We start from the raw sequence: 22,333 nt of genomic DNA on the forward strand, positions 1-22,333 counted from the left end.
ACACCGTAGATGACATCGACCGGACGTTGGAAGGGCTCCAACAGGCCATATCTATGGCTGACGAGGCATACGTTCGACAAGTTCCTGTGAGGGGTAAGTTTGTTGCTATTGATTCCCACACCCAATTACTGATTCGGTTGAGAAATGTTCGTAGACGCCAGTTTCAGAGGACTGGAGATCTGAGCAAAAAACGTGAAATGGCCGATCTGAATAGGCAGATTGCTTCCAGAATGGACTCACTCCGAAATGAAAGTTTCGGGCGTGTTGTCCAGAATCTGGATGACCGCTCCAGACCATTCTGGAAGGTAGCCAAGGTCCTGAAAAATCATCCCAAACCCGTTCCACCTCTCAGAGTCGAAAATGATGACGATCGGCTTTTAATTACCCCACAGGAGAAAGCAAATGCGATCGGCGAGCATGTCGCTTCATCGCATTTGCTTGGCTCGACTATCCAAAGTCCGCTCGATGATCAGGTTGCGCAATGCGTTCAAAACCTAGATACCTCCCCTTGTGTCGTGCCTCCGGCGGATATGATTACAGTACAACAAATTTGCTCAGCGCTGAAATGCACCAAGAACATGAAGGCTCCCGGGTTTGACGGTATATTCAACTTGATCTTGAAGAGACTCAGCATGAAAGTGCAGTCTCTTCTAACCGCTATCTTCAACAGATGTTTGGAACTGCACTACTTTCCAAGCATCTGGAAAGTAGCAAAAATCATACCGATCCGCAAACCCGGTAAGGATCCAACATTGTCTTCAAGCTACAGACCAATCAGCCTCCTTTCAGCGCTGAGCAAATTGTTCGAGAAACTCATTCTCAATCGTTTGCTCAAGTTTGTCGAGGAAAGCAACATTCTCCTTCCGGAACAGTTTGGATTCAGAAAGGGGCACTCCACCAATCATCAGCTAGTACGGGTGATGAATAACATCCGAAGTAACAAAGCTGTATCCAAGTCCACAGCCATGGCCTTGTTAGACGTTGAAAAGGCGTTTGACAATGTTTGGCATGATGGACTTGTGTACAAGCTTTGTAACATCAACTTTCCTTTACATCTTATTAAAATCAATCTTATTAAACAGCAATGGCCTTGTTAGACGTTGAGAAAGTGTTTGATAATGTCAGGCACAATGGGCTTGTATACAAGCTTTGTAACTTCAACTTTCCACTACATCTGGTTCAAATCACCCGTAACTACCTCCAGCAAAGGTCGTTTAAGGTATCGTTGAATGGTTGTCTCTCAGACACGTTTTCGATCCCAGCAGGAGTCCCGCAAGGTAGTCTGCTGGGACCCTTGCTTTACAGCATTTACACTTCCGACATTCCTCCCCTCGGTGACGGTTGCGTGTTTTTCCTGTTCGCAGATGATACCGCAATAGCCGTCAAAGGAAGGATGCCTCGCGAAATAACGAACAAACTTCAACGATGCCTTAACGCCTTTGCTGATTATGCCACCACGTGGAAAATCAAAATCAATGCCACCAAAACACAAGCGATCATGTTCCTCCATCGGCAATCGCCCAAACTGAAACCGGCTCCATCTTGTACTGTAATCATGGATGGCACAAGGGTGGAGTGGTCTGCCAAAGTTACCTATCTCGGGATGTCGTTCGATGAAAAACTCCTCTTCCGTTCGCACGTAGAGAAAACTGTAGTCAAGTGTTCCGCCTTGGTTAGGTGTCTGTATCCGCTGATTTGCCGTAGATCCCGCCTCTCAAGGGTGAACAAACTGGCCGTCTACAAACAAATCATAGCACCTGCGATCCTCTACGCAGCTCCGGTGTGGGAATCATGTGCACAGACTCACAGGAACAACATCCAAATCGCTCAGAATAGAGTGCTGAGGATGGTTCTTGATCGTCCTTTCGACACTAGAATAACAAATTTACATGAAGAGGCAGGCATTGCCAAAATAGATTCAAGAGTTATCGAAATTAAGAATAAATTTGCACAATAATGTAATTTATCAGAACATGCTTTGATAAGCAATTTGTATATAGTAGGTTAGGTGTACATAGTAGTTGTAGGTTAGTTGTAGTTGTAAATAGTAGTTATAAGTAGTCTCCTTTTTCAAATTTTCAAACAAACCAATCCCACGAAGGTGGTCATTTTCTAAAACAGGCCTGATAGGACTAGGAACTGTAATTAATAATAATTGAAATTTCACAGGAACTAAAGTTGAAAAGACGCATCTGTGTCACTTGATAAGTTTTACATGTAAACCACACAAATTCAAGAAATATAAATCATTTAAGTAAAAAAAAAAAAAAAAAAAAAAAATGTTGAACCTCCTGGGTCAACGTTAAACTGTTGGATTTATTGAAGCCGGTTGGTAGTACTGAATACTTGATGATGCTATGGGTGTTTCTTTTCGAGTTTCTTGATTTTGCTCAATTTTGACTGTTGCAGCTTGGGTTCGGAATTTGACCAGGATGACGACTATAGCAAAAAGTATGATCGTAGATGAAAATGAAAATCCTCCAATGAGTGACCAATCGTGCGTAGTTGTTTTTGATTTTGGATGTTCCAGCTGTTTTAGATGCTGGCGTTGTAGTTGATGAAGGGTGTGGATGCCGATTTTGCGTTCCAAATTTTCTTTAACCACTATCAAGCTCATTGATGGGGTGAAGATTCGATGGTTGATCGTGTTTATAATATTGTTCTTGTATGTATGTTTCCCAACTGTTATTGAGCAGTTCCGGTATACGATGATGAATGATCCGGTTAGATTTCTAGCGGCAATTCCACAAGTAGTATGGAGTGTGCTATTAATATCGTTAAGAAGTACAATCGTTTCGCTCATCTCCGTAATTTGTTGATGTTTAGCAACTTCTTCATACGTACATTTGCTTTCCATTCCCTGAATCAACTGAGATATACAGGTGTCGTCAGAAACGTCTTCTAGATTTGACCGGTGACATAAAGTCCAATTTCCAAGTCTTTCACAGCCAGTTTTTTGCAAGAATAGTTCGTTCGGCCCTCTAACATAATCCTTTCCTTTCAACTGAATACGTTGCGAATTTTTGAATATTGCTTCAATTCTTAATGCCTCATAAAGTTGGTCGTAAAATTTTGGAATGTTAATTACGTATAGTAGCATATTGTTGTTGGTGCCAATGGTTACGCTTGCAAACTTAAGCGCTTCGTCGTGGACTCCTGGATGAATACCTGTCGTTTGAAGAGATTCGTCTATCTGGTTGATTTCTCCCATCGTTAGTAGTTTATAGTTGACTATTCCTAGCTTCGAAAGTGTTATCGATTCCCGTATAGCTGATATTTCCTTGGATAACATGTCTATGTTAACAATTATTCTGATTAATTGATTTTCTTGCAAAACTTGCTTAATATTTTCCTCTTCTAAATAGGTCAATTATTTTACTGTCTCAGTTAGTTTATCTAATCTGTAATGAACTTCCTCGTTAACTGATATTTGTTTATTGCTGTTGTCTACTACATCATTGATACTTTTCGTCATGATCTTTAGGTCGTCGGCGTCTGGAGGGCCAGACATCCACTTCCAAGCTCGTCCCAGTGCGTCCCATCTTTTGTGTCTGTTTGTCCTTGGTCTAAGTTGCTGTATATCGTTTTTCAGGTCGTCTATTTTTTTCTTCAGTTGTTCCATAATGTCAGTGTAATTAGTGCTTATTATCGAGAGGTGTGCTTCTACATTGAGAACTGTGATTTCAATTGCTGTAATATTTATAGCGTGTACGATTTTACTATGTCCTTCTAGAATTCTTGCTTCTCCTAGCTTTGCTATAGCTATGGGGTCTTCTTTTACATTGTGAATCTCGATATTAAAAGTGCATTCCAGAGGCATCCTGTAATTAGTGAATATTCATATTTTTTACATTCGATTTGTGTAACTTTGAATTGTTTTCATTTATAAATGTGACATCATTATTTTGTTGAACGTAGTTCTTCTTAAATTTTGGTTTGTGTTTCGCTTTGATAATTTTGTCCTTTACAAAAACTGTTTTTCCTATCTCAAAGTTAGGTGGGTCTGCTCTGTTCTTATTGAATGTTGTTAGCATTTTTTCTTGGGCTTTTGTCAAGTTAGCCAAAACTTCGTCATATTGTTTTTGTCGGATTTCTTCTAGTCTGTCAGAGTCAATGTGTTGGTTTTGGTTCCTCGACTTCCCAAATACAGTTTCTTTGGGTGTCATGGATGTAGAGGAGTGGATCGTATTGTTGTATTTTTCGACTACTGTTTGAATAATATTTCGAACAGAGGCGTCGGGAGTTATCTGTTTTTGAATGCGATATAATTCTAGTATAGTCGAATGAAACCGTTCGACTGCACCGTTAACTTCTGACTTGTGGTTGGGAGTTAAATAAACTTGCATATTCAAGTCAGCCATCCATCTGCGGATATTCGGAGATTGAAGACCTTTTCCATTATCTGTTACGATCGACTCGGGAATTACGTGGGAATTTAGGGTTGTCCACATTCCTTTTTCTATATGGGCCACGTTTCAGCTTTGAATTGGGACCATGCGTCCATATTTGCTGAATTTATCGATACTCGAAAGAAAATAGTGGTTCTGGATCTTGAAGATGTCTATATGCAAAATTTGGAAAGGGTATCTCGGAATCGGAGTTTCTTGAATGGGTAAAACTAAAGGGCGTCGATCGTATTTTGATTCGCTACAGACATCACAGACTTGGACACATTTTCGAATATTTTGCGTGAGCTTTGGAAAATAAAACTCTCGCAAAATTTGCTCTTTATTTTCATTTATGCCACGGTGTGCCCTGAGATGCGTTTCACGAATTATTTTGTTTTGTTCTTCCTCATCGGTGTTGTCTTTTAACAGTTTTCCTAAAAAAAATTCCGAAGTGTACAAACCGTTTAATTTTGTAGGGTTGAAAAACTCTTTCAGCAATGTTGCCAACATTTGTTCAGTCAAGCAGGTTCTTTTTATAATTGTGCGTGTTACGCCAGGAAAGGGGTGCGATATAATTGTGTCTGGATGATCGCTAACTTCCTCGATGATAACCTGATTTCGAAAAGCATTCAAGAGTGCTTCGGTGGACAGAATATAATTTGTGTCATCATCTTCTGCCGAATGTTGCGTTGGGGGTAAGGAATGAATTTGGATGCGGCTCAAGGCATCCGCAGCTACGTTACTCCTACCAGGTTTGTACACGATCTCATAATCGTGTTCTTCTAGGTAGGAAATTCTTTAGTTTTGCATTAACGTTTTTAGGGGATAACGAAAATGTTAAAGGCTGATGGTCGGTCAGTAATTTAAATTTGTGCCCGTAAATATAATTACGAAACACCTTTAGTGCCCAATAAATAGCCAACATTTCCTTCTCGGTTGCTGAGTAATTTTCTTCAACTCTATTTAATGTTCTTGACGCAAAGTGAATTGGTTTTTGCGCCTATTGCAAAATTTGACACGTCGGTTGTAATTATGAATGGTATTGAAAAATCAGGATAAGTTAAAACGTCGTTGCTAGAGAGAATGGTTTTCATGTTTTCGAAGCATTCCTTTTCTGCTTGATTTAAAGTTATTAATTTTTATTAATCAGGATTCCTCTCCCCTCTCAAAAGATTTGTTAAGAGTTTGGCTATTTTAGAAAAGTCCTTAACGAATCTTCTGTAATACCCAACCAGTCTTAAGAATCCTCTTAGTTGCTTTAAATCTTTGGGCTCAGGGTATTTTCTAATGGCTTCAATCTTTTTTTCATTCGGTTTGATGCCTTTGTCCGAAATTATGTAGTCTACACATACACAGCCAGTACTTGAAAGAATCCTGGAAAATGATACATTTATCATTTTTCTTGTCATTATTAATGCCTGCTGCACATCAAGGATGTGAAACAAACAATAAAGCGGCCAGGCCTACTGTGTAGCGTTTAGTTAATTTTTGTGGAAGTGAATGTTTACCATGTCTACTTAATAAGTATAGACAGTGGTCAACATTTAATCCACAGGTAATCAAAGAGCGGGGACATACCGTACCAACCGCTCCGTATGCAGGATTTGAAAATAGGCTATATAAATCGTTGGGAGTGACAGAGCTAAGAAAGTTAATGTACACTCCTTGGTTGTCCGATCTCCTGGGATGGAACACAGGTATTTACCCCTTGTGTTCGAGCGTACAGTCCTCCCTCCGTACAAGCGTGGACGGCACCGCCCACCCACTGCCATCCCTCAATCGATCCAGCCGACCTCAGTCGAAGGACAACAGAGAGCGGTGTGCGGACGTAACCTATACGGAGGGAATGCTGTATTCGCCTAGGTTATAGCGCCCTTGCTCGCTACCATTTTCTTCTAGCGGTTGGGACCTGAGCACTAACTCTTGTCCTAGCCCTATATGGCATATGGTTATAGCGCCATTACTCGCTTTCTGAAAAGAGAAGAAGGGAAGGGAAGGAGAGGAAAAGGACTTGGGAAAAGGAAATGCGGAATTCCTTTCCTCATTAGTATTTGTATCGTCAACTTTTATGAAAACTATATAAATCATTTTTCCTTGGATGTGACCGCGATTTATCATTATCAGGTAAAAAAACAGGTAGTGTTGTACTTATTGCTATGAATGCTACACTTCAAGCTGAACAAATCGCTAGTGAAAGACCAAAAGAATTGGAAGATATGTGGGTTGAAATTTTAATAAACGGTGAAGATATTTTCGCTTCTGTCTACTTTCCTTCACACTTTTCCAAAAAAACCAGCTTATGAAAAGTTTTTCACTACTGCAGAACTGAAAATTCAAAGAGAAGATTCAAAAATCCAAATTCATATTTATGGAGATTTTAACCAGAATACTGTTAATTTTATAGAGGATAGTAATATAGTAATGATTCTCTGCTGTTACCAATAGTAGGTGAAAACGATACTTTGCAATTCATCTTTGATGAAAGCAGCCACTTAGGACTTCATCAAATTAACCATGTTCGTAACCAGCTCAATTCCTATCTGGATTTTATGTTTACTACTTGTTCAGAAGATTTTTGTATTGTAGAAGCAGCAGTTCCATTATGGAAGAATTAAAAATTTCATACGGCTATTGAATACTCAGTGTTCACAGACTCGCATCGGTCACGCTCAAGCGTTGTTGATTTTAAATTAGTTTGTGATTTAAAAAATGCAATTTCTCCTGAATTTCACAGCAGACTGAATCTAATCTAATCTAATCTAATCTAATCTAATCTAACACCAACATAGCCAGTTCATGAAAGCATCCTGGTAAATGATAGATATACCTTCATCACTTTTTTTTCCTATTTGGTATATGTTGCACATCATAGATGCGCAAAATATATCAAAACGGACAGACCTACTGTGCAGCATTTGAGGGGCAAGATGATTTAGAAACATCGGGCCTGTTTAAATCCAAGATTTAAGCACGATGCTTCAGAATCCAATAAATGGATGAAACGTGGACATCTCGTACCATACGTTCCATTGTATTGTTATTTATAAATCATTTGTCGTTGGGAGCATCTAGTCTAAAAAGGGTAAGTGATGCTCCATTTTCTTCTAGCGGTTGGGACATGAGCACTAACTCTTGTCCTAGCCCTATATGGCATATGGTTATAGCGCCATTACTCGCTTTCTGAAAAGAGAAGAAGTGAAGGGAAGGAGAGGAAAAGGACTTGGGAAAAGGAAATGTGGAATTCCTTTCCTTATTAGTATTGGTATCGTCAAGTTTAATAAAAACCATAGTAATAATTTTGCCTTGGTCAGAGGTATTATTACGACATTTGAATAAGATTGTCTTATCATTTGTTCAGTCTATCATAACAAGCTATGACCGACGTGACGATTGTTAAGCCCTGGTTAAACAAGTCAAATCACGTTCCCGAAAGCAGTCATCAATGTATCCCAAACTGGATCAAGCGGGCGCCCTATTTTTCTAAACCTTCCAACGCGTTCCGCCCAATATCTATTAATTACGATTTTCTACAATAGTACACACTAAGATTTTGTTTCCGTGTTCGGTAAATTTTACCGAAATCAGAACAGCTGAACGTTCGGTAAAACTTTGACCTTCATTTTAAAGGCTATTGAATTTGAAAATAATATCAAAACATGTTCAACCTTGTTTAAAAGATTAAATCTTGTTATTTTAGTGGAGATTTACAGGTCGGACTCGATTATCCGGAGTATCAATTTTTTTTTTTTTTTTTTTTTTACACTCCGGATAATCAAATCTTCCGGATAATCTTTTAACGATTGTTAAAATTATCATATTGCATATTATAATACAAAATTATTTCAAATGTCTGCATTTTATTATATTATTATTATTATTTTATAAGTTTTTAACTAAAAAAAAAAAAAAAAAATACTCCGGATAATCGAGTCTAAAATTCCGGATAATCGAATCCCGGATAATCGAGTCTCCGCATAATCGAGTCTCCGGATAATCGAGTCCGACCTGTAGTTCCAAAGTAGCTGAAAAGCAATTGAATTGAATTGCATAAATTTTACCGAAAAGTTCAGTTGTTCAGATTTCGGTAAAAATTACCGAAGTCGGCGATAATTTCTAAGTGTGTAGCCTGGGATAAATCCTAATGTCTCCCCCCCCCCCCCAGACCCAACTATGTTCTTGCACTCGCAAAATAGATCATGCGCGATTGAGGTTATCCCGGCAGGAAACAAACGTGTTGTTTTTAACTGTAACAAGCTCACCAAATACAATCACCATGGCAGCACCAACAACTACATACTCGAGTCTTGTTACTATTAACAAGCCATTAAAAATAACAAGGTCTAAAGTGCGTTCCCCTTCTCACTGAAAACTCCTGTTTCCCTCCTGTTCAGTACTAGAGTTCGGTGAAAATTTTGTTCCAGTAACACAACAGGAAAAGGTGTGGTAGATTATGATCGTTACTGGATTGAAAAGATATAATGAACAAAAAGGAACGAACTCACCAAGTTTAGCCGATTGAACCTAAAGGCAGCTTGAGATATGTTGATGGTGTTAACATTGCACACAGATACATCAACACACTACAAACACTATTTGCTTCGTTTCCTTGGCCGTGGGTAAAAGACTTCCACTCTTCCTGCTTGATCCGGATCTATTCGCCGTTCAAGGGAGTTCCACTGCGCCGACGGGAAGCTGGAAAAATCCTCGTGCTCCTCCAGCGCTAGTCCTCTGATTCCGGCTGCAGTTTTTCACCCGGTGGTGCTACTGCTGCGAGTGCTTCCTTCCTGCTGCCGGCTAACCAGCGGAACGCGTTTTGTACCCTTCGTTCGCGTTCGGCCCAAATTCGGAATTTCACCATTTCAACACTCGATAAACCGCGCATCCGACCCGTTGCCACTGCAAGTCCGTAGTTGAAAATCATTCGAGTCAAAATGTAGAAAAATTTCAATGTGGAAAATTGAAAAAATGACGGGAGGACACAAAAATCGCGTCCGTTCACGAGCACAGCACACTTCGATTCCATGCCTTTGTCCGAAATTATGTATCCCAGAAACTCAATTGATGTGTGAAGAAATTCGAATTTATCTAATTGAACTATAAGATTGGCCTTCTGCAACGTATCTAGCACAACTCTTAAGTTTTCATTATGTTCTTTTAATTTTTTTCCGAAGACTACCACATCATCAATATAGACGTAGCAGCGTTTGCCAATGTGTTCACGCAGTACGTCGTTCATTGCTCTCTGAAAAATAGCAGGAGCGTTTTTGAGGCCAAATGGAATGCGAATAAATTCATATTTACCATAGTTGACCGAAAAAGCGGTTTTTTCAATGTCTTTCGGGCTCATCTCGATCTGATGGAACCCTGATGCCAGGTCTAGAGTGGAAAAATACGTGTTTCCCCCTAGTTGGTCCAAAATGTTTGATATCTCAGGCATTGGATACCTGTCCGATATCGTTTTTGATTGATTTTCCTATAATCAATCACAAGACAAAATTTCTTTTCTCCAGAAGCGTCCATTTTCTTCGGAACAATCCAAACTGGAGAGTTCCAAGGCGATCTAGGTGGTCTGATTATACCTGATTCTATTAATTTTAAAATCTGTTTATCAATTTCTTCTTTGTATGCCATGGGGTAGGGATAAGTTTTTTGAAGAATGGGAAGATCATTAGAGGTTCGTATCTCACATTTCACATTTGTGGCACATGACAGAGCATGGTCTGAATTGTGAAAAATATCCTTATATTCCCGCAGAATCGGTATCAGTTCAGTTTTTTCCTGCCTTGTGAGATGCTCAAGTCTCACTTTTTCTTCTATTAGCATAGAGTTTACTTTCCTATTCGCAGGTGTAGGCGAATAGAATTCAATTTGAGTGTTCAAAGTTTTATTTATCCCAAATACTTGTAATAGTTCTCGGATGGACACAAGGTTAAAACTTTGGTCAAAGATTATTACGGTACCTATTATTCCATCGAAGAATGGATCGAAGTCAAAAATAGTAAACTCATAAGCTGTTTCAATTACAGGTGAAAAAATGTCGAGGTGTGTTACTTCTGAGATCACGTTATCACGTTGTGGAATTTTGAAGATTTTTCTGCCAGAATTACGGGCCCATTTTTTTTAAATGATTTTTATATTAACTCCACAGTCAATTAATAACTTCATATCTCCTTTAGTAGTAGGAACTTTTATGTAAGGGAGTGTAGAGATGCATTTTAGTCGAACCATTTCGTCACCCAATCGGTTTCTTCGAAAAAATTTGCCTCACCTTCTTTTGTTTCAATGATTTCCTCGGCGGTTTCGTCATTATTGATATTTAAATTTTCTAACGGTTCCAAATAATCTTCCTCATTGAAGAATTCTGCGCTCAATTGCATTTGTTCCTCGTACCACTTTTCGTATTCAGAGGGATCTAAGTGTTCCTCCAATGTATTTGCAACTCTTTTGGCGTGTGGATCGTGGACTCTCATCGATTCACTTGCTGATCTACGTTGAGCTGCTGGAGGATTTCCGTAATTTGAATGATGGGTACGGATTGTACTCGTATCCATCGGCTCAGGACGTGGCTGTGGTTTGACAAAGGTCCTGTTTGGAGCAAATACATTTGGTTGTGGTAAACTATTTTGATTTTGGAAATTTCGGTGTGGAGGCAAGAGTGACATCCTCGGCTGTGTGAAATGAGATGGGTGCTGACGAGGGGGGACTGGAGGTCTTTCTGTTAGTTTTCTTGGATTGAATCCGGGTAATGCAATGGGTTGCCTTGGTGCAGCAGTGGGAACGGGATGCCAAGAAGGCATAGCCACTGGAGCATTTCGTCCGTCCAAATTTAGATAATCTACACAATAACTATAGGCCTGAGCTAAACTTTGCGGCCTAAAGTTTTTACAGAATCGAGAAAGTGGGTCTCCAAGCCCACTCTGAAGGTGTCTAGAGCAATTTGGTTGTATAACCTCATTAGAATTAGTTCGTGGCCGCGCCACTGATCATCCATTGAGATTGCAGAACTGATAAGAGTAACCAGTTCTCTTACTCTGCTGTAATAACTTTCGATGCTTTCTATTTTATTACGCACTAATGATTTAAGTTGATTATCGAGGGTCATTAGATCCCTCTTATCGGCGTAGTATAATTTTAGCACTTCCTTAATATTGTCCCACTGTGTAGGGGTATTACTTGTGATCAAAGCGTCGTTTGCTTCGCCTTTGATCTTTCTCCGGATAGTTTTTATGAGGAGATTATACTGATAGCTTGCTCTAAAATCATCAAAAAGTTCTAAAACATCCTCAACGTCCAACATCCATTGACTTAAATCTCGAGGGTTACCGCTAAAATCGGGCAAGTCTCTCACAATTTGTGGTATTTTTCCGCGATCCTCAAAACTTATGTTCCTGTCAATTACAAATGGACGATTTGGAAATGGTCTTGCATTCTGATTTTGATTTGGATTTGGATGGGGAGGATTTTGATTTGCGTTTGGAATGGGGATTGGATTTGGGTTTGGGTTTGCCATATTTAATGAGAAGTTTGAGAAACTATTGATTAATCCTTCAATTTTTCTGGAATCTAAATTTTAATCTTTGAATTGAGATTTAGTGTTAGTCCGCGCACTTATGTGATATTTTGAAGATTTCGATACCGTGGGTCGGTCGTCCTCTTCCTGAATTAGTAGGCGACTTTACGTTTAATTGTTGATTATTATTTTATTAGCGTTTGCGTCGTTTAATGTTAGTACGCACATTTGTGTGATATGTGGAGATTTCGATACCGCGGGTCGGTCGTTGTCTCCCTGAATTAGTAGGCGACTTAGCGTTTAATTGTTGGTTATTTTTCAATTTATCACTTTCACGTGTGGGTTATTTTCCGATTTTTCACTTTCACTTATTTGTAGTGGTTAGAATTTACTTACAAGAACAGGAGATGCGTTATCAGCATCGCGGGACAAACGCCTAGGTCCTGATGGTTCAAATGTGCGGGTGGTTCCTCTGCGTGTATAGTGCGCTCCTTCGCCTTGCCTGGAAACACTAATCTGTCGCTTGACGACCGATGGAATCTAAGTCCGGTTGTCCAGGTTCCTTATAGGGGACTTGAAGCGGCTTCAGAAATTTGCTGTTGCACAAAACGGCTTTTTGCAAAATTACTTTATACAATTACTATACTTTCTTGAGGTCCCGTTTTCGGGCGCCAGTTAAAACCTGAAGGGTCTTTTCGGGTTTTTAAAAAAACACGCGAGCTCTTCGACGGTCGAAACAGAAGTGCCTTCTTTATTCAATTGTTATTATGAACTAACTATAAAATGCTAACCTAAGCAGCAGCTACTCGTTGACAACAGCTCACAAGTCAATCACCTTGTTGTGGTGCAGCGTCAGCGTCTCGCGGGTGCTCGGTTGTCCAGTGTGTCGATGAATTAGGAGCCTCTGCTTTTATGGGCACTAACGATGTAACGAACATACTTTTGTCGGAAATAGTAGTCTCCTTCAAACCAGCCGGTGCCGGTGGTGTAGTGGTAAGCGTGACTGCTTTCTAACACGCTAATGGGTCTGGGTTCAATCCCAGCCGAGGTCGGTGAGATTTTTCTGAGGCATAAAAATCTCTGGTCACGTCTTCCTTCGGAAGGGAAGTAAAGCCGTTGGTCCCGGCCCATGTGTGTTGTGCATGGGTGCGATATCCTACGCAGGTGTGGAAGCTGCCTTCCTGCACATTCGGTTGCCGTCAATGGATGGCAATCGATGTCCGTCGGTGATTGGCCTAGATTGCGGAACAGAGACCGACGTTAAATAAAGGAAAAGAAAGAAGTATCCTTCAAACTTCATCTTGTATTCGCTTAACCCTGTAGTCCCATCGAATCCCCATTTTACAGTCAATACAACATTATTGAGTTCGTCATCTGTGAAAGTATGAAGCATCTCAATATTTGCTTCTATTATTCCACGGCTTGTGTGTCTCAAAAGAGTCTCAAGTTTTACTTCCGCTGAAATTTCTGAGATCAGCAAGGATTCTTTTTCGGGGTAACTACTTCTCTTTGTATCCAACACTTTCTGGTTTGAAAGATAAAGGTTTCATATTGATTTTTCGTCAGATTCAGATCCAATAGCATGGCAAGAGCTTCATTATTTGTAAACGGAACAAGAAATTTAGACACTGAACGTTACAATTGACGACTATACGACCAGGTGGAGCAGCGCAGCGGTCCAGCGAAACCAGGTTCGGATTCGGAACGGTGAAATAAACACGCGGACTAACTTTTAAAGGAACAATGTATTTCACATAAAAAGGAATAATAAACCGTACGCGGGAAACGTGCTTTTAGTAGTAAGAATAGCTGTCAAACTTACCGTGAGGTAAGACGATGCGATGAGAGATCGTACTCACCCGGGGGTGCTTGGATGCACCGCGTAGTTGTCAGGAGGTAATCATCGCTCCTAACACTCCTCCTCGATGAGCAGCATCCGTCATCAGGAACTCCGTTACTCCAGGCCTAACATCATGCAGAAACGGTTATGCTTCTGCGGTCCCAGTGGCTTTGTAAGTATATCAGCCGCCATTTGATCCGTTGGGAAATATTGGAGTGCAATATGACCCGACAAACATAGCTCCTGCACAAATTTCTGTCTTGTATCGATATGTTTAGATCTTCGGTTGACACGCTCCGTTTCAACGAAGGCGATACAACCAACAATCAATACGAAACTAACGATTTTAAATTGGCTCACCACTTTAGTAGCCTATTGGTCCCAAGCAAACGATTAACGTACCCTATTCTAGTTGAAATTCTATTATTACACTATGTTTGTTTTGATTCGCTATGAATGTTTGACAGATAACATCAGGGGTGTGTGGATTCATGCAGAACATGCAGGGGTGAGTGAAATAGCTTGGGACTGCTTGGGACCGTTGTTCTGGTACTGAGTGAGCCAAAAATAATAATGATTTTCTTCGGGACCCAGTGGTCTTAGAGTTACCTCTATGATACAACCCTGGTTGTCTTCGCGGATTATAGTAGCTTCTTTCTGATGTTCTCCGAAATCCGACAATAGTTGTCTCAACCAGACTACTTCCTGACAGGCCTCGCTGAGGGCAATATATTCCGCCTCCATTGACGAAAGTGTCACGCTTGCTTGACCACGACTTGCCCACGAGATAGTTCCACCGGAAAACATAAAAACAAATCCCGAGGTCGATCTGCGAGTTGTCAAATCGCCGGCCCAGTCGGCGTCCGAAAAACCCAGCAACGCCTGACTATCTTCACCGCCCCAACGCAGACTGCAGCTGATCGTGCCTTTGAGATACCTCATCACTCTTTTCACCGCCACCCAATCTTGCTCCGTGGGTGCTGCAAACTTTCTTCCAAGAATGCACACACTGTTGGCAATATCAGGTCGAGCCACTACAGAGAGGTACAATAGGCTTCCGACGACACTTCTGTACCTCGAGGCATCCTTCAGCAACTCACTTTTATCTTCGACTTAGACGTAATTCGCGTCCATCGGCGCCTTGGCAGGTTTTGCATCACTCATACCGTGGTCTTCAAGCAGCTTGCCGATGTAACTCTGCAGCCGAATTGTGTACACATTCTCTTCACGACGAATCTCCATGCCGAGGAAATGGCGAACATCTCCCAGACACGTAACCTCGAATTCATTTTTCAGTCCATCCGTTACCGCCTCCAGCTGACCGGAGCTCGCCGACACTAGCAGCATGTCATCGACGTACACGAGTAAAAACACCTTAGCTCTTCCACAATCTCTCACATACAAGCAAGGGTCGGCCGATGATTGTTTGAACTGCAAGTTGACCAGCACAGCATGGAGTTGCTTGTGCCAGCAACGTGCGGACTGTCGTAACCCGTAGATGCTCCGTTTGAGCCTGCAGACGTAGTCTTCCTTGCTTGGCACTGCATATCCTGGCGGTTGGCTCATGTATACCTCTTCTTCCAAAACGCCGTAAAGATATGCCGTCTTGATATCTAGATGTCTCACAGCCATCTTCCGCTTGGATGCAATGGTCAACAGTGTACGGAACGTTGCGTGTCGAGCGACAGGGGCGAATACATCCTCCGAGGCACAAGCCATGTCCCCGACGGCGTAATCGAGTACATAATCATCCAGATTCCGTGGTAGCATGCCACGCGTCTGACGCTGCGAGCGACGAACAGGTTCCACCTGAACTGATTTCTCAACTTGAACTTCTTCCTCTGCTTCCGGGACAAGTTTCTCTTCATCTTCAAGCTTCTGTGGATCATTATCCTCCTTAACGGTCGCTCTCTGCTCTCCATGGGTTTCAAATTTCAGCGGAATATCGGACGACGAAGTGCCATTCCCCAGTTCGACGAAGCGGGCGTCGCGACTAAGGGTGATGAGATCAGTCTCGCAATTCACAAATCTGTAGGCTTTATGATCCATCGAATAACCTACAAATCGAAGCTTCTTCGATTTTCCCTCCAGCTTTCCACGCTTCTGATCTGGCACGTGGACATAGGCCTCTGATCCGAAGATGCGAAGGTGAGACAAATCCGGCTTACGTCCCCACCAGAGCTCGTAGGGGGTTTTTGGTACACTTCTGGAAGGCAAACGATTTTGCAAATATGTTGCGGTCAACACCGCCTCTCCCCAGTAGCGCTCATTCATGCCAGAGTCGATCATCATGCATGTGGCCATCTCCGTAATAGACCGATTTTTACGTTCGGCCACACCGTTTTGCTGGGGAGTGTACGGTGTCGTAAACTGCGCCATGATACCCTCGGCACGATAGAAGCTCTTCAAGTCATTGTTGCAAAATTCGCCCCCTCCGTCGGAACGAATAGCTCCAGGCTTCCGGCCAAACACATTTTGCGTCCATAGAACGTAATCCTTTATGATTTGTGCGGCTTCCGATTTGTGCTTTAACAAATATGTCACCGTGAACCGGCTATAATCGTCGATCAAGTGCATGACGAAACGATTACCACTTGGAGTCGTGGTTTTCATCGGCCCACACAAATCGGTATGCACGATGTCAAGGATTCGTTTGGATTTACGCTCCGCCACCGGGGGAAATGGTTGCCTAGCGGACTTCCCTTCGAGGCAACATTCACAAACAAGTCGCATGCCACAGTCACCTACCTTAACGCCGGTTGCCAGTTTTTTCTTTGAAGAGTCGTTCAGCCGCTGCCCAGTCTCTGTGGCCAAACCGCCGGTGCCACTGATGCTGGCAGTTTTCGTGGTGCTCACCAGCTGCTGCCTTGTTGGAAACCTCCACCGTCCGAAGGTAGTATAAACCACCGTAGCGATAGCCTGTCGCCACGACGTCTCCTCCTGCATCAGCAATCCGACAGCCTTCACCATCGAAATTCACTGCAAGGTTCTTTTCTCCCAACTTGGCTACTGATATCAAGCTTGTCGACAGCCCTGGAACGAATTTCACATTCTGCATGTCGATCTTCACCGTGTTGCCTGAACCATCCACACCACGAAGCATTCCATAACCTTCTCCGAGAATTATTATTATTATTTAGCTTTATTAAGGAGGCTTTCAGCCTTGGGCTGGTTCGCCTCCAATTCTCCGAGAATCTTCGTCTTCTGTCCGTCGGCGAGCGTAATCCACCCACCAGAGAAGTCACTTAATGACTCGAAAAACTCACGATTGTTGGTCATGTGGGCACTAGCCCCACTGTCAATCACCCACGACGACGATCGTACACTTTCACTACCGGTAAAGGCAACACTTCTTCCGTCGCCCTGAGCGGCTTTCGCTTTAGGGGTTTCTTTTTCCGCACCACTTTCTGCCTTCTGTGCCTTGAACTTTCGGCAATCGCGTCGCAACGGTCCCGCGCGCTTACAAAAGTGACACACACGCGATTCTTTCGATTTATTGTTTACCGACTGCATTGCTTTCTCCGATTTCGACCCGGTGCCGACACCCTCACGCTCCAACCGGCGATGATATTCATCCATTAGTTTGGATTTGACAATATCCAGCGAGATATCGTCATCTTCACGACTGTCCAAAGCCGCAACAATACCATCAAACGAATGTGGCAAACTTCTCAGGAGCATGCACACTTTTGTGTCTTTGTCCAATTCCGTGCCGGCAGCGTCCAAACGATCGAAAAGATCGTCTATCTCACGCAAATGTTCCTCCAAATTTCCGCGCTCGGGGAGGTTTACCGCACACAACTTCTTCAATAAAGAAACTCGTACCGAACGCGTCGTCTTTTGGTGGTACGATTTCAACGCGTTGAACACTTCGTGAGCACTTGTACAGTTCTTAATGAGCGATAACTGGCTGTCCTCAAGCAGCAGCACCAAAGTGGCCTTCGCCTTCCGATCGGCGTTCCTCCACTCATCGTCCCGTCCCTCTTCCAGCGGGAATGGTTCACTCACGACAGTCTACAAGTCTTCACGCTGCAATAGCATCTCGACGCGCACTTTCCAAGTTTGACAATTTGTGCCATTTAACTTGGCAAAGGCAAAACGCGAATCAGCCATCTTGGCAAAATAGCACCGTTATCCCGCACTCGCGACGAAACGCCATCGAACTTTCGCGATACTCCGTCACTTTCGGACCGGACTATTTCTACCACTATTTCTCAAATCCTACTGTTTCCTGGGCCCATAACCTGACGACTATACGACCAGGTGGACCAGCGCAGCGGACCAGCGAAACCAGGTTCGGATTCGGAACGGTGAAATAAACACGCGGACTAACTTTTAAAGGAACAATGTATTTCAAATAAAAAGGAATAATAAACCGTACGCGGGAAACGTGCTTTTAGTAGTAAGAATAGCTGTCAAACTTACCGTGAGGTAAGACGATGCGATGAGAGATCGTACTCACCCGGGGGTGCTTGGATGCACCGCGTAGTTGTCAGGAGGTAATCATCGCTCCTAACAGCAATGACAACACTTGCGTTGCTCTTGATGGACTTCTTTGTGTAATATCTTGCATAATAGTCGCGGAATCGTGTTTACCCTCCTCTCTTAGTTTCATTTGAGTAGCATATGCTAATTCAGCCGTTCGATATTTGCTCCCTAAATCCGATGTCTTCGAATGCCAGTTGTGTTTATTCCACTTCTCGCGCGAGTCGAGATGACCATTCTCGTTTCCTTCTCGCGTGACAATTCTCACTCTATTCCGAATGTCGACTCGCACGACGCGAGTTGTTCATTTTGCATCGAGAGGAAGGATGAATCGACAGCGAAGTGCTGTTCATTTATAGAAACGTCAAACTGAAAAAGTTCATCGCTCAAGCTATGATAAGGGCGTATGCAGTATTTTCTAACAAAACAGTAATTTGATTTTGGAATAAATATCAGTTTTTTTCAATAAATAAAATCATAGATACGGATAAAAACAATAGAGCATACGTTTTTCTATCGTTTGGGAATTATAACTTAAGGTTCTAAGTAACTTTCTTTGCCATTTCGATAGCACGACCGGTTATGTAATTTGGTCCTTGTTTGAGAGAGGTGCAGGTTTGTTGTTGTTGATTCAAGGATCCGTTTTTTTTTTGTGAATCTACCAATCGTGGTCAAACCCGGTGTTTCGTGGATTTTTTTTCTAATAGTTGTGAGTTTTCTGTTTTTTGGTTTTCACAATGAGTAGTTATGAGTTTTGGTTTAGTGATGAGGAGGATGAAATCGAGGATTTACATTTTGAAACGGTGCGAGTTGAGCGTCGCAGATTGAGGGATTTGAGTAATCCCTTGGATATGCCATCAAATTTGTGAGTACTTGCTGAAATCTATAGATATCTTAATGCTTAAAACTATTTTCGATTACAGATTTTTAAATTACTTTCGTGTATCGAAAGAGCTTTTCCGATATTTATTGAACATTGTGGATGGCAAATTAGGAGGAACCAAATCTTCATCTGTGCAGCCGATGTTAAAGCTCTCAGCTGCGTTGAGATTCTTCGCTGAAGGGAGCTATCAGAAAGGTGTTGGCAACGATTTCTTTGCTGGAATGGCACAACCCACACTATCGAAGGCATTATCCGCTGTTATCGATGTGTTCGAAGCAGAAATTTGTCCAGCAGCAATAAAATTCCCTGTTTCAGAAGTCGAAAAGCGTGAAATCAAGCACAGCTTTTACGAAAAAACTGGATTTCCCGGCGTAATAGGTTGCGTGGATGGTACGCATGTCAGGATTGTTAAGCCTGTTGGTGATATTCAGCACCTATATTACAACAGAAAAGGCTTTCATAGTTTGAACGTTATGCTTGTATGAATGTTTAATTGCTGAAAAAACTTGAATTACTTATGTATCATGATTTCAGGTCTGCGATCATAAACAGATGATCCGTTACGTGGATGCAAACAGTCCCGGTGCCAATCACGACTCGTTTATTTGGAATAATAATCCATTAGATGTTGAGTTGAGTCAGCAATACCAGAATGGAGAAAGAAATACTTGGCTTTTGGGTAAGCTTCGGTAATTGTGTGTGTCAAGCTAAATAAAACTAAACTTGGCTTTTTGTATTTGGTTTCAGGAGATGCAGGATACCCTTTAAAACCTTATTTGATTACACCATTCCGTAGTTCTGGCGATGCAAGGCAGACTAAATTCAACGAAATTCACTCTAAAACAAGGATGCTAATTGAGAGAACTATAGGAGTAATGAAGAATGTGTTTAGGTGCATCTTAGGAGCTCGTAAGCTGCACTACAAACCAGAAAAAGCTGCAAAAATTGTTAATGTATGCTGTGCTTTGCACAATTTGAGAAAACAATTTAATCTTCCCGATGATAACTTTGACGAGTTGATTGATATTCATCAAATTGAAGATAATGCACATGATAATGAAAATGATGCATCAGCAAACGAAATAAGACAGCAAATAATGTACTCTATCGCTTGAATACTACATGAAGGAAATATAAATGTTGAAAAATAGTTAGTATAAAAGCCCACCTTTTTGGAATCATAAACAAGAAAGAAGACAATGTGAACTTCAAAAATACTCCAGGTTAATTTAAGGAGTCCCGCATAAAGGCGAACCATAAATTGACCTTACCTAAAATGGTTAAAAATTGTTTATAATCCCTGCTAAACTTTAACTGAAATGGTTTTGGAACTTTACATGAACGTTTAATGATAAAGTTTCAATCTTATGTATTATGGTTTTTTGGAACTGGACCTTACAAATAATGGGTTGTTAAGAACAATTACCATTCCAAATTCTTGTTTTCTCCATACATTTACAGAAAGGAAACCATATAAGAACGTTTTAACTTATGATTTGAGAACATTAATGGTAATGGTTATTGTAGTCAGTAAGGTCCCCCTAATAATAATTGTATGGTTAATTTGCTTAACGACGTGTTCTGGGTATCATCCAAACCATTTGTGGAATAGTTCAATGATTTGGGTTATCGTTCGTTTATGGTTATTTTTTATTAGGGCCATTAATGGTTTTGTATTATCGCTCAACTTTACGTGGAATATATCGTGAATTGGTAATCAGTAAATTACAGGCAACTAATTCGCGATATATTCCACATAAAGTTGATCGATGTTACAAAACCATTCGTGGACCTTACTGTCTACCATAACCATTACCATTAAAGTTCTCAAACCATAAGTTAAAAAGTTCTAATATAGTTCTCTTTCCGAAAATGTATGGAGAAAACAAGAATTTGGAACGGTAATGGTTCTTAACAACCCATTATTTGTAAGGTCGAGTTCCAAAAAACCATAATACATAAGGTTAAAACTTTATCATTAAACGTTCATGTAAAGTTCCATAACCATTTCAGTTAAAGTTTAGCAGGGATTATAAACAATTTTTAACCATTTTAGGTAAGGTCAATTTATGGTTCGCGTTTATGCGGGGTTTCATCTGAGATTGTTTTATTTTTCGTGTCATTCACAGGCATCCTTGGGTTCATCCTTACCCCGCTCAGGCATCATGAGATATCGTTGCTGAGACGGATATCGTTGGTTTCTGCGGCTTGATTCCCTGCATCAGTCAGGGAATTCACCCACGCTAACTTATCCCGTCTACAGCAACGGTTAGCTTCCCTTTCGAGAGTCGAATACCGTTGAACGGTCTCGATCTTGACTTCTCGGCTCCTATTCCGCTGTCTCGCGGATTTTCAATCTTCGCCCCTTGACCTTCCTCCAGGCTTTATCAATGTTTTTTTTTTTTATGATCGTGATTTTTAGCCGGAGGCTAGTTCATTAATAGGTTTTATCAATGATTAACTTTTTCAGCTAAGTTTGTAGCTCATCCATAATATTTTCGCTTGTTTTCATAATGGCATTCTTGATGGCCGTCCATTGTTCTTCTACGCCACCACCATCTGAAATATTCACCGCGCGAACCTCAATTCTTTCGGTAATCTAACCAACGATCTCTTCCCAGCGGGAATTTAAGTCAGCGTATTTTAAATCGCAGCCAAAGTCTACCCTCTTGCCGTTGAACCCACGCAATGCGTGGGCGAATCTCCCGAGCAAAGTAAAACAACAACGTGATGTCATCTAGAAAACAAATTTTGTTATTCCAGATATCATTTTGTTTTCAGTTGTTATCGTATAACTAATATTGTTATCACCCTTGAATAATTTTGTTATCAGTTGATATCATGAAAAAATATGAATTGATGTAAGGTTAGTTCAAAACTTTAAATATTATGCGTATAGTAAGAAAAAAAAATACTGCCATCCTAATAAAAATTGTATGGTTAATTTGCTTAACAACGTGTTCTGGGTATCATCCAAACCATTTGTGGAATGGTTCGATGATTTGGGTTATCGTTCGTTTATGGTTATTTTTTTATTGGGGCAGTCACATTTCAGTTATCAGCGTAAGGCTTTCATACCAAATAGGGGAAATGCAGGTAATGTCGGCCTAAGTGTCCCTAATTTGGGCCCATACATAAATTCAGCAATCGACTAAATTTTCAATAGCAACCAAAAATATCCATTAGTAACGTCCCAATAACGCGTTCATCTAGATAAAATTAATAAA

The 22,333-nt window shown here is 41.2% G+C and overlaps 1 protein-coding gene across 2 annotated transcripts; it reads left to right on the forward strand.

The window, feature by feature from the left end:
- The first annotated feature begins 18,908 nt into the window (after window positions 1–18,908).
- Window positions 18,909–20,236, forward strand: LOC135702463 (putative nuclease HARBI1). 2 transcript variants are annotated; one of them, XM_065223495.1, is made up of 4 exons: window positions 18,909–19,088; window positions 19,147–19,585; window positions 19,641–19,785; window positions 19,854–20,236. In XM_065223495.1, exons 1-4 carry the CDS (start codon window positions 18,961–18,963, stop codon window positions 20,219–20,221), a joined length of 1,080 nt encoding a protein of 359 aa, XP_065079567.1. In that variant the 5' UTR covers window positions 18,909–18,960; the 3' UTR covers window positions 20,222–20,236. The 2 variants fall into 2 exon arrangements, with proteins under 2 accessions (XP_065079567.1, XP_065079568.1); XM_065223496.1 differs by having other exon boundaries at window positions 19,641–19,863.
- Window positions 20,237–22,333: the final 2,097 nt, after the last annotated feature.

This window comes from Ochlerotatus camptorhynchus, unplaced genomic scaffold (genome assembly GCF_037179485.1).
Source record: "Ochlerotatus camptorhynchus isolate MF236.1 unplaced genomic scaffold, CSIRO-AGI_Acam_v1.1 ptg000193l, whole genome shotgun sequence".
NCBI classification, from domain to species: domain Eukaryota; kingdom Metazoa; phylum Arthropoda; class Insecta; order Diptera; family Culicidae; genus Ochlerotatus; species Ochlerotatus camptorhynchus.

Coding starts and splice junctions, on each gene's coding strand:
- LOC135702463 (XM_065223495.1), top strand. CDS start 18,961: ATGAGTAGTTATGAGTTTTGGTTTAGTGATGAGGAGGATGAAATCGAG. Junction 19,089..19,146: donor TTGGATATGCCATCAAATTT/GTGAGTACTTGC, acceptor TTTCGATTACAG/ATTTTTAAATTACTTTCGTG. Junction 19,586..19,640: donor ATAGTTTGAACGTTATGCTT/GTATGAATGTTT, acceptor TCATGATTTCAG/GTCTGCGATCATAAACAGAT.